General features: G+C 43.2%; 1 protein-coding gene across 2 annotated transcripts in view; it reads right to left on the bottom strand.

The window, feature by feature from the left end:
- The window catches only part of ELMO1 (engulfment and cell motility 1), a 361,047-nt gene that overhangs the window by 272,972 nt on the left and 74,925 nt on the right, over window positions 1-13,150 (bottom strand). Inside the window, exon 3 of one of the 2 annotated variants that reach the window (XM_063129690.1) lies at window positions 1,102-1,142. In XM_063129690.1, the coding sequence (XP_062985760.1) occupies window positions 1,102-1,142 (41 nt within the window). Of the gene's footprint in view, window positions 1-1,101; window positions 1,143-13,150 lie in introns of those variants that run through there. The other variant, XM_063129691.1, reaches the window with a different exon arrangement.

The raw sequence follows: 13,150 nt of genomic DNA, 5'->3' as shown, positions 1-13,150 counted from the left end.
TGGTCCTCTTTTTGCATGAGTAAACAAACAAGAAAAGAATACTATCGCATAACATCCAAACCCAGGATTATGGTTAGGTGCCCCCAAACAAGCCAAAATTCATAAGACAACAACAAAGCCTAGTTTAAAGCTGGCTCTTTGGGGCACATTTAACCATAAGCCCAAATTATGTATACCTACTCACATGAAGGGAAGAGCAAACAATTTGTGAACAGCAGTGTGCAGCTTGTTCACATTGTGCTTTATTAAGCTTTTTTTAAAACATACTGTTAAGTGCGAAAATAGCTGTTGTGTTTCTCTTTTCTCCACTTAAATAATACCAGTCAAAGCCTACAACTGTTGCAATTACCTGGATTTCCCCCCCCCAAAAAAAAGAACAACAAATACACTAAAATTATTTCTCTCAATGCAAGGTTTGTTTTTAAATTAATGTATTACACAACCCTTACCCTCCTGCTTGTGCAGACCTCCATGGGGTTAAGTGGAACAGGCTGCTTGGACAACAGAAGACAGCTATATGCTACTGCCGGTGGTGCTCAGAGGTCTCTCATTTCCATGGGCGCTGCTGTGTGAAACATTCCCTGACTTCTAGGAGGGCTGGCCAGCTCCAGACAAACACCAAAGCTTGCCTAAGCACACTACTGTGCACCAGTGTGATGTAATAGTTAGAATTACCAGGGAGACCCAGGCTCAGATCTTTATTCAACCGTAAAGGTTACTAAGTGACCTTGGGCTAGTCACTAGCTCTCAGACTAGCCTACTTCACAGAGCTGTCATGGACCTTGAGCTTCTTGAAATAAAGGTGGGATACGTGTAATAAAAGTAATAGCCTTGCTCTCCGCCCAATCCCACCTTCAAAACAATTGGAAAGAAACTTGAAGTTCACACTCAGAGATGTTTTAATTCTTTCCAGCACAGTGATACTGTTCATCTCAGTACGGGCTGTATAACTGAAGATGTGAAATGAAGCAGGTCTGCAAAATTCCTGAGGTTCCTAAGCAATATTTGAATTAAGCCACAAAGGGGTGGGTGGGTTCAAACTGATTTCAGAGCTATTCATTTTGAGAGTTGAAAGAAAGCATAGCAAAAAGAAGAACTTACCCATCACAGACTTCCTTTATGATTGCAGTCAATGGTTTTTTCTGAGGATAAAAAAGGTGGGGGCGGGGGAGAGAAATAACTGTTTATGAACATCAAAGCATAACCAGTACACATTTATAATACCAACCCCCCACTTCCACCCAGCTTATTTCAATTTACTATGTAACAGCTGTGAGAATTGTTTTCTTGAAAATGTTATATAAACCAATTATCTGAAACACATTAGTTGAATTAAATATAGAGTCCATTGATTTTTAAATTTCAGCTTACAACAACAGCAGCTTGGTGTAGGGGAGTGCCTACTGGGGTTTAGTTCAAATCTCACATTTATTCCTGAACTTGTGAGGTAGCCCTAAACCAAGATATTCCCTCTCATCACTTTATCCACAACATGGGGCACAAAAGTGATCTGTGTTGCATGGCAATTGCCCGTGGAATACTCAGATAATGAATACGAAGCACTTTGTACACCATACGCTCCTGCACCTTCCAATGAATGGAATACTGGAAACTGCCCAAAAATTATCCAAGCTGTTGGAGGGTTCAGGGAGCTGGTTTTTTGTTTTTTTTAAAGAAACAAAGGTCTAAATGCTGCCTCTTTTAGACATAAGACTATTCTGTAATTAATCGACATTTAATTTCATAACTCATAGTTTGAAGCTGGCTGGTTTCCCAAAAACTCTAGGGCAGTCTTGTTGACGAAGCCACAGATTTGAAGCAACCCTGGGGGCGAAGCTGCATGGCTGAAAAATCGAGGACTTGCCCCAACTTTTCCAGTCAGAGCGAGGTCAGCCCGGCTCTTCTGCCAGTCTGTCCTCGTTTGCATCCCCTGGGGGGCGCTCTCGAGTGAAAGGCGACCTCCTATCAGTTGCCAGAAGCTGCAGGAGGGGGCAGGTCCAGCGAACCTAATGGCCGCCAGAAAGCCCATGCTGCCTCCCCTCATTAGAACGTGCCGCCACCATGCACCAGGGATAGCGCGGGGTTTGGCGGCGGAGTGGTGCCAACCAGATGCCATGAAGACAGCCCTTCTGTGCTGTTTCTGATAAAAAGGCATTCCATGCTTCCAATTTATATGCAACATCTGCAACATCCAGCAGGGAGCTTGCATGGGAGAGAAGATGCACAAGCTTCAGGTGGTGCACACCAAGTAAGGTCCTCTCTGGACCAAGGACCACTTGGGACTCCATTTGCCAGCTCAGAAGCTGGCATGGCATTGGTGGCTGTGACAACTGGAGTTGTTGGCGATCCACTGTGGGAGTGGAGGGGGCGTGTCTCACCCACTACGTTTCCTCCCCTGTGTCAAGTGACCCTCTCATAAACTAGTTATTGATACCAGGAATGCAACTGCTGCTCACACACACGCTCCAGGTTTCCCTTCGGAAATTACAGCAGACATAGATAATGTAGAGGAACAAAGCACTTGTGTTGTGAGAATGACTGATAACATTGAAAAGCTGATAGCAGACGTGAGCTCAAGCGTGAGAAAAGCACCAAGTGGTGGGGAGATAAATAGTAGGGAGGGTTCAGGTTCCCTTCAACTGCATGCCCCTTTGGCTTTAAAATCAAAACACCACCCCTTACTTTATATGCAACTGGGGCAGAGTCAAATTTAAACTAGCAGGGCTGCTGCTATTCCACCTAGTTTGGTCCTCAATCAAAAGAGTTAAGGAACAAGGCTGTTAAACAATGAACAAACAAAGAAAAAAAATGTCTTGACATAATCACTCCCTGATGCTCTGGTCACTGACCCCACAGATATGTTCATTTGATCAACATGCCTTTTAGTACATGTTTTTGGAAAGGGGTGGAGGAAAGGCCAGGCTATCAGTAATAATCATGACATTAATGCTGCAGCTAATTAGGTATGGGGCATTAAAGGGCTTTCTATTAAGCCCTTATATCCACTTGCATGTCTAAGAGAATCAAAAGTTAAGCCTCAGATTCCAGTGCAAACATTGTTCAGAAAGATACACAAACCAGCTTGTAAACAACTTGATCTTTTAAGCTGCCTTTCTGGCTTCCCGGTATCAGTTATGCGTCATGACTAAAGTGTGTTTGGAATACAGAATTTAGCAAAACTAGCTCTATTGTATACTGTGTGTGTGTGCGTCTATCTACCTATAGAGACAGAGAGCATTTTTCATCCCCTCAATAAGTTATCCATGAATTCCAGTATTCCCGTAGAACACACTCCCCACTTCGCTATGAATCTGCAATGCAGCAAGTCTGCATGGTACCATATGGTCTGGCTAAAGTTAGTTTTCTTTGGTTCATGGTCCCCAAAATAGAAAGAAAACTGTCTGGTCTGGAGATGTCACAACATTCTGAGGACCGCTATAAACATAAACATATGCGTCCCTAGCAAAAAACAACCACCAAAAAAGAAGAAGAGCCATTTGTCTGAAAGAAAATAAGAGAGATTGTCACATAGATTACTTTGATTGCAGCAGCCGACAGGAAGCAAACAGGTCTGGACGGTTGAACAAAGACTGTGGGGCTGGTTTGTATGATCAAAACAAGTCACAATAGCTTGTGGTGAGCCACTGCACATATTGGGCATGATTTGCATAATCACTGCCTTGGCCATTGCTTATCAAATTGTCTGAACCCAGGCAGCATGGCTTGTTGATGGGTCAAACAATCCTCAAATATCACATGGGCTGTTGTTGGGCTATTTGAAGGTTGTTTAACTTCTGATAAGCCAAGCTGCTCAGGTTCAGATGACATGATAAGCTGCATCCAGGAGGTTTTTGTGTCAAGCACTCGCAGCACGTGCACAACAAGCCACGGGGGGCTTATTTAAGTCATTGTAGCTTGTTTTGATCATGCAACCCAGCCCACTGTCTTTGTTCAACCTAACAGTCCAGACTTCTTCGTTTCCTAGTGACTACTGTAATGAAACTACATTGTTTTTGTCACAATCTCAATTGTTTAAGCCACAGTGTAGCTTGTTTTGATGGTGAGGACCCAGTCATGGTCTGTGCTTTTGAACATTTCAGCATGGTCGGGGGATGATTTGCATCCCGAGATCAGGTACACCTATTTACAGGAGGTCCACATGGCACAGAACTACTTAATACTGTTAACACATTAACTACAATAGCACTACACTCATAGCAATAACTACAGCTACCTTCAAAGCATGTGATTAAGCTGTGGATCAGATCTATAACTAATTAAAAGATCTGTGCTATTGCAGAAAGGATGCAATTTTTCATTAGGAAACATCTGGGGATCCAGCTATACTGCTTTGAACAGGAATATGGTTTGAATTACTGGCACAAAGATATCCCACACAATTGTCCTCATAGGAATGAGTTAGAGGAATCATCTGGAGGCACTGGCATTATCGGTCTTGATGTCTCAGCAGGGGAAGATCAACTGCAGCAATTGTTTTCCATTTCTTGCAACTGTATGTTTAGGACAGATATGAGTTACTGGTGGAAAGGGGCTTCTATGTGCCTTCAAGACCAGCATCAAAGGGAAAAGTTTCAGCAGGTGGAATTTCTCTCCCAGCTATTGCAGTCCTTGATAGTGATGACCTGGTAGGCTCTATGACCATTTCATGCCTTTTGAAGCAATTTTGCAGTAATGCTAGCACTTTTTTTAAAAAAATCAATGCATGGCAAAATGTTTACTCACAAATTCACAAAAAAAGGGGGGAATGTATTATTAATTCTATGTTCCACAACTATGAGGCCCTATTAGACCCAGGACCTTTGTTCCACTAGAATTTCTTCCTTCTTTACGTCCCACCAAGGAAGGTGGGTACCAAGACAGGGTCTTTTTTATTGTGGCACCCAGGAATTGGAATAACCACCACAGAGCAGTACTACTGCCACTCCCCCCAACTGCCACTGTCTATTTTTAGGCTAGCGATGAAGACAAATATATTGGGGTGGATCCTGATGTATTATGTATTAGCAAATGGACCCAGCTTCACACAGGTTGGAATTGCCCTTAGTTTCATACAGTGATGGCTTCAAACAAACTTACACAGGTGTCAGAGTTCAACACGTTGTTCCTGCCCCATCTGAGTAAAGCCATGTTTGCGGGCAGCCCTAGGCACAGCCTGTGCCATGGTGCACTCCTGGTCACCATCTCTTCTCCACAGGAACATACTTTATTTATTTATTACATTTTTATACCGCCCAATAGCCGAAGCTCTAGTCTTCCATCAGAGCTGTCCCCTGGGTTGACCACAAGAGGAGGCATTTAAGAGGAGTGAGGGGAAGAAGTACAAGAGTACTCCTAAAGTGCAGAAGTGTGTGGTTAAGGTTACAAGCAAATGCTAACCCTGCAGGAGCACTGGGATTGTTTTCTGGGTTCCCCTCCCCATAATCTATGCAACATTCTGACAACCATGCTGAGTTCTATGTGCATTTTTATTCCATTTTTTCAAAGTACAAGGACATTGTCAAAACAAAAGACAGTCCTCAAAGTTGAAATAGCCAGCCATCTTCATCTCAGTTAACAGCAATAGAAATAACTAGGCATGGCTCCTCAAGGACACAGAATCTAATGTCATCTTTTAGGAACGACTAAGCACATTACAGATCCCTAGAGTAAAGAACACAGGCAAGTTAACAAAACATTAAATCAAGGAGATCATCCTAATTCTGTCTCTTCGTTCCATCTCGTAAGCCACATTTCCCATACGCTAAAATGCCTCTCTTGGGTTTGTTTGGTGTGTGTGTTTGTGTGCATGTTTTTACATCACTCAATTTGTCTGCAAAGCAAAAACATTTAACAGCTGAAAGCAAGATTCATTTCAACCACTCCAGGAAGGCCTTCTGTGCAGCAAGAGCCATCAGAGTTACATAATGTGTGGCAAGGAAGAAAGATCAAAAGTGTAGCACAAGTATTACTGCAACACGCCCCACATGCAGCATCCCCCCCCTTCCCCAACAAACCAACAAAAGAGCCACTGTCTGTGAAAGGGACAGCTGGCTTTGTAAGCAGTGTAGCTCCTCTCTCCCTTTAGTTAGAACAGTGCATCCAGAATCTGTTCTAAGCCCCGATGTTACCACTGCCTGATATGAGGAACAAAATTGAAAGAACAAAAACACAACCAACTGCAATTAACTAAAAAAGGAAGCAAAGCAACCAGCCCCTTTTAACAACGGAAGGATTAAAGATGTCTCCTCATTTCTTCTCCCCAAACACATTACCACCACCAGCAATCCTCAAACTATTTCAAAATGTAACTATTTGCCTTGCTCAGTCATAAACATTTGACCGGTGTCAAGGAGAAGAGGAAATAGTTGTTTCTTATCACATTTATTCCCCATCCAGTTCAGCAACCTGATTTTCTGAAAACAAGTGATTAAAAAAAAACAACCCGCTGGACAAATGCTTCTTAAACAAAACACAATTCTTCACCCAAAGCCACAATTCATGGATTGTATGCAAATCAAGGCCTAAAGCATAGGTGCCAAAGTCCTCACTTAGGTGACAAGGGGGCGGGGAGGGAGGGCTGCCATTAAGCAAGTCTCACAGTGAGGTGCGGTTGTGAGAACTGGCACAGCTCCACTGCAAATCAAGGCAAAGTGTACAGCTACTGCACTTGTCACAACCCCACAGCACTTTTCTGGGCCACGGTCACCCTGCAAACAGCCCCAATGTGAAGGTACCAGTGCTCATGAGTGGATCACAACTATAAACCCATTAGTGGTCCCAGCACAATCCCTACATGTTCCTATGAAGGGGACCGTAAATGTTAACAGCCTCCAAACGGCTGTGAGAACAAAAGAAAATAAGAATGCACAATTCACCAACTGGAAGAGAAGGCTACCAACGGCTACTAGTCCTGATAGCTATGTGCCACCTCCAGTAGCAGAGGCAGAAAGCCTCTATATACTAATTGCTGGGGAACATGGGCAGGAGGGTGCTATTGCACTCGTGTCCTGATTGTGGGTTCCCGGTCGACAGCTGGTTGGCCACTGTATGGACAGAACGTGGGACTAGATGGACCCTTGGTCGGATCCAGCAGGGCTACTCTTAGGTTATTATGCCTAGCAAGTGAAGCATCAATACATAACCTAAAGCAGCCCTCCCTGGCTTGGACCCCTCTAGATGTGTTGGACTGTAGCACCCATAATTTCACATCTAAAGATTTGCTGAAGCATCAAATGAACAACTTTTTTGAGGTCTCTCTGCCCACTGCCAGAATTCATTCATTCAGTTTTTTCAGGCTGGCTAGATTAGAGGATTACGCATAGCTAAATTCTCAGATCAGGCTAAAGTTGCAGTGCTTTCCTACAACACTTTCTGCACAAACCAAAGCATCTCCCCTCCCCTCTTTCAGTCAATGGAGCAGTAGCTTCATTTCCCCAGGGCTCGCACTCCACTGGCGTGATGCTTCATAAAACAAGCAGAATGTGAAGTGTTGCTGAATAACAATGTACATCTACGTGGCAAAGCCACTGAGGGGAAGTTTAGAAGAACCACTTAAGAAGATGCCCCTGTTTAGCAGTTGAAAAAGAAAAGTTGAACAGGACTATAATAGACTTTTATTACTTAAATAGATTTGTAGCACCACTAGGATGGAAAGTTTTGTATGATCTTCCTCTGACTAATCCTCACAACTATCCCATGAAGTAGGACGTTAATACACTCATTTTACATATCACGTTTAGTAAAATGGAGATATGGTGATTTCTTCCAGTTTAACTTTTCTTACGCTGCTGGGTAATACTGCGGGTTTTTAAAAAAATGATGGACATTTTTCCTCAGCAATTTAATTTACATAGGGTAATTTGCATCAGAAAATGTTCAGTTTGCACTGGAACTTTTTTGATGCCCTGGAGAGTGATCTCATTTAGCATAATGATTTTACTTGTATTTAGTAAACAGAGGTGTGTTGTTGTTTTTAAAGTACCACATGTTAATTTTTTTTGTCCCAATACACCACAGGTTTTCCACCTGACGTATTTGAGGGGAGAAATGAAAGCATACTTAATGTGATTTAAATGTTGAATTATGCAGACAATTTTAGTGGAATAGGCAATAGCATGTACTTCCCTGTTTAATTTTAAGGGGAACTCCCCACGCCAAAGTATGGGAAACTATGAACAGACTAATACATTTTAGAAAGCCAAAGAACTGTCCACGATATGCTGACAACTACTCCTCTATTTCAATAGTGTTCAACTCCACTGAGGTTGTTGGGGGCACCTTCAGTTATGCTGTCACAACTCATTAGTTCCATTTCATACTGAAATGTATTTCGAAGACGTAGATGTATTTTTTTCACATACTTGCTAGGGATAATCATCTGAAAACATTAATAACTGCTTTGAAACAGCTACGCTTCCCTAATATTGTACTTGCATTTGGCATCCCTTCATTATTATTAGCAAATTTGTGAAATGGAAACTTTTCTGTGGAAAAGCAAAGGGCTGAAAATATTTCTGGAGAATTTTCTGCTCCACAACACTGCTGCTGTATTTAATTTTTTAATTTCTTTCCAAGCTGACATGGTATTGTTAATTATAACAATTAAAACCTGGGTTATTTTTTACTGTGTTCATGCACATCCTCACACACTTTTAAGCTGCTGAAACTGAAAATCCAAAACACACTTGTTCTTTGAACATACATATGATACAAATGTACCTTGAACAGGTGAATATAGCAATTCTGCTAACTAGAGGAAGTAGGGATATTGCTATTCTAGAACATGTGGTGGTGTATCCTCTGCCTTCCATCACCTTGAGAAGGTCTCGCCCTTAAAGGCAGCCCAAAAATAATGTCAGGTAAAAGTAATACTAAACATTCCGCTATTGCTACCCTCATAGTTATTGCTACTACCGTAGTGGCTGCCACAACTCTTGCCTCCTACTGGCCCACCAAACTTGGCCACCACACATTTTACGTAATGTAACACTCCATGCAGATGCATGCATGGGCTTTAAAAAGTGAACAGCACTTGAAAACAATCTTTCAGGGTAGTATTTTAAGCTGTACATGCCCACACAAGCTTAATAAAAATACAAGGTGGCTGTGGCTACAGGGCAGGTGGTGTAAACCACAGTAGCATCCACTAAGAAATACAAAATAGGTGTGCTATTTACTGCCCTTTCATATTGCTCTAGGCAGCTGCCTGGAATAGGCTGGCTACCTGTTCCACGCTATAATTGTCAGGCCAACCCTCATTCTCCAACCAGCAAAGACACATTATCAGAACCACAATGTGAAGCTTGTCATGCCACAATTGCCTTGTGCGGCAGGCCAGTTGTATATGCGTCTGATCGGTAGATTGCTGCCAACACCCCTTTTTCCCTCTAACCCTGCAGAAGAGGACTCTGGAACTATGTGATAGATATCTGCCAGGAGCAGGGGAGGTAGTGACCAGTTGAGAACTCCCACCACTATTGGCAGACAGCCTGCTTTCCTCTTACTTCCTCCTTAGGCACAAACAGGTAAACACAGGTGGGTGAGTCAAGTGGCAAAGAGAAGACTCCCTTGGCCTTGTCAGAAGCTCACACTCAAACCTCAAATCCAAACCAAAAGGAGGATGCTTATTAAAGGGATATAATGAGAAACAAAAAGAGAGAGCAGAATGGGTACTGGAAAATAAACCAACTGTAAAAGCCTTGCTAATGTGTGCTAAACTCTTAGGGATAAATACAATACCAGGGTCACCTGGAGAGCTGAAGCACGCACAGCATTTTTGGTGACCTCCAAATGTCGGCAACGGCCGAAAGAAAGCTCTGGCGTGGGCTGGTCCATGAAGTCACGAAGAGTCAGAAGCGACTGAACGAATAAACAACAATCAAATGATTTGGACTTCATTTCTCATCAGGCCCAGCCAGCATGGCCAATGGTCAAGAACGCTGAGAGTTGTAGTCTGAAACATTGGGAGGTGCCAGCTTGGGGAAGGCTGGATTGGCCAAAGGAGGTGGTGACCAGATTGGTAAAATAATAAAGAACCATATTCCTTCTTGATTATGTTTGGCCAAGGTGGGCTGGGGAAATGAGCGGCACGCAAGCAAGAAGAACTTTGCATCTTTTGGCGCTAGGGGATGGGTAGAGAATTTTTTTTATCACCTTTTGAGCTAGGAGATGGGCTAGAGAAGTGTTAATGAAAAGGAGATGGCTTTAGCTATCTCTGGCAGACTTGATACATCAAAGGGCATCCTGTTTTGTGGATCTGGAAGCCCAGGGAAAGACGTGTGGTATTCCAAGTGGGCTGTGGCAGATTACGGCTTTCAAGAAAAAGATAGCGAAGGTCAGCTCCACACCACAATCCTCCATTAGCTGAACAGCATGGAGAACAGGGGGTATCAAAAGTATCACATCAGTCAGATGTTTAAATACATAAGGAATGCACAGTTGTAAAGTCACAATGTTTCATGGAAGACACAGTGAATTTGGTTTAGCTGCATCTCAAGCACGCAAGTTTTGATTTATTATACTTATATGCTGTTCATCCTCTGAACAGCTTACATAAAGCTCCCTTGTGGTACTCCATCGAGGCACTGATCCAGCATGCACCTGCTTAGCTTGACAAGTGCTGCAACACTGAATGCACCTCAGCTTTTCACAGAGTCATTTGCTTGTTCTGATGGCAAACAGCAGAACACTCTACTCACTTTCTCTGTCTTTTCTTCTCTTTTGATTATATGATATAATGTACCATCCCCTATTTGTCTCATAAGTCACCCAAGACTGAAGAACAAACAGTACAGCTATCAAGATTATGCTAGTTCAACCTTGGCTAACCTGGAGCTCCCCAGATGTTTTTGACTACAACTCCCAACATTCTTGACCATTGTCCATGCTAGCTGGGTTGATGGGAGTTGAAATCCAAAATGTCTAGAGGGCACCACATTGAAGAAGATTGTAGCTAGTTCTTTTAAAAAATCTCCGTTGTTCACCTTTCACAAGTTGTGACCCACCAGCTATGGAGTCTCTACACCACCAGGGCTCTCCTCCCACCCCCTCCACCACAAGCAGGCAGCAAAACTAAGAGGTTTCTCAAACTTCCAGGAGGGCACATACACCAGGGATGCAGAACATGTTTCAGCTTGAGGGCCAAATGCCATTTTGGAGAAGTTTTCAAGTAGAGGACAAGGCAAAAGGAGGGGGGAATACCAAACAACCTCCAAACCCTCAGTAGTCAAGGGGAAGGGGTGGGGCTAGGGGAAAGGGCGGGACTTCCTGCAGAACCCTGGAGGACTAGGCTGGAATCCAGGAAGGTTGGATTTGGTTCCTGGACCCAAAGTTCTGCATTTCTCTTCTAAAGGAATATATCAGTGCTAAAAGGCACAAATTACAGAGATGCAAGTAATACAGCCCGGAGGATCATCATTCCAAAGAGGGCATGTGTTCATTTATAATGAAAGTGTGGGAAATTTGAAGTGGGAAAGCAGTCATTAGGAAAAGGATCCATTATTATTATTTATTTATTTATATAGCACCATCAGTGTACATGGTGCGGTACAGAGTAAAACAATATCAACACTTATCTGCTCAAAATAGTTTCCCTTCAAAGTTGTTTTTCTTCCCTAAAAAGCAGCCATCAGGGTCATGTGACATGACTTGTGTGTAACGTGCAGTTTGCCTTAAAGCGAATGTCCAAGTTGGGAGGCAAAGGATGACAGTGCACCAGTTAGTCGTGAAGTTGAAATGTGCCTTCAGAATTCTCCAAACGCAGATTCACACTTTCCCTCCAAACAGGGCTTGGCTACAGCTCTAACTCCAGCATTTCTTTTCTGGCTTTAATTAACATGCAGGGAGGGGAAGAGGGAGGACGAGCATGCTAGCTCCACCCCTGTTCTCATCACCCTCCATGTGTTGAGGGTGTAACGTCTGCAGAGGAGAGCCTTTTCTATCTGCGTAGGCAACCTCTGAGACTGAGAACCATGATTTGCTAGGGTCCTACACTGCGCCGAGAGTCTACACAGATAGAAAAAGCTCTCCGCTACAAAAGACATTCCCAGTATGTGAAGGGTGACAAGAATGGAGACGGAGGGAGGCAGAGCTGGTGTGCTCATCCCTGCTCTCCCCTCTCACGAGTTAAACAGAAGACCTGAATATAGCTTATGACAGATGCAAAATCCAAAGTTGTTGGAAGCTCTCATACTTCTAGACCAGAGGTGGACAGAAGGTAGATCGCCAGATGCTTTGGACTTTTAACTCCCAGAAGCCTCTGCCAGCCTGGCCAAAGGTGAAGAATTCTGGGAGTTCAAGTCTAAACATCTGGCAATCTAATTTCTGCCGTTTCTAGACAACCTTAGGCAACTTGGGCTTGGAGGCGCTTGTAAGGTCCATAAATTGTCAACTGGGATGGAAGAATGCTATTCTTCAGCAACCTTCCCCAACCTGGTCCCCTCCAGATGTTTTGGACTACATTTCCCACCAGCTTCAGCCAACATGACCAATGTTCAGGGGAATGGAATTTGTCATCCAAAACATCTGGAGCGCACCAGGTTGGGGAAGGCTGCTCTACAGCATGTCAATTGATAAAATGTGTGGCAATATTCTGATACAAAAGCAACACATCACTGCAGATAACTTCCCCCCCAAACCAACAAAGAAATCCTCTCTCAGTAGAATACACTGTATTGATGAGCAACACAAGGCAAACAGAAGAAAGAAAGCACACTCCCAGCAAACAGGAAGCTACTGAGAGGATAAGATTTTGACTAGACTTAGGAAGCCAACGCTTATGGAAAAGCTTAGCATAAAGTCCTACATATGGTCCCTGTAATGTGCAGTTCATTACATGGGACCAATAATAAAGCCTCTATTAAATTTCCTGAAGCTTCTGGCAGCAGCATTTGAAAGAGAGATTAATAACTACACGCCTTTTATTTGCGTTTTTAATCGTATTAATATAAATGTAAATTAGTTCTGAGATGCGCCTGCACGAGTCAAAACAGCGTGAGCAAAGAGCCTTAACCGAGAGTTTTTATGTGGTAACACAATGCCAAAAAACTTGGGGGGGGGGAGCCGTTGCCACACAGTTCCCTTAAGGATATCATTACTTCTATTTCCATCAGCAGTAATGACCTGGTGTGGTGAGAGCAACTCAAAGAACTCC

This window comes from Elgaria multicarinata, chromosome 1 (genome assembly GCF_023053635.1).
Source record: "Elgaria multicarinata webbii isolate HBS135686 ecotype San Diego chromosome 1, rElgMul1.1.pri, whole genome shotgun sequence".
Classification (NCBI taxonomy): domain Eukaryota; kingdom Metazoa; phylum Chordata; class Lepidosauria; order Squamata; family Anguidae; genus Elgaria; species Elgaria multicarinata.
This window is presented reverse-complemented; position numbering and strand designations above follow the sequence as displayed.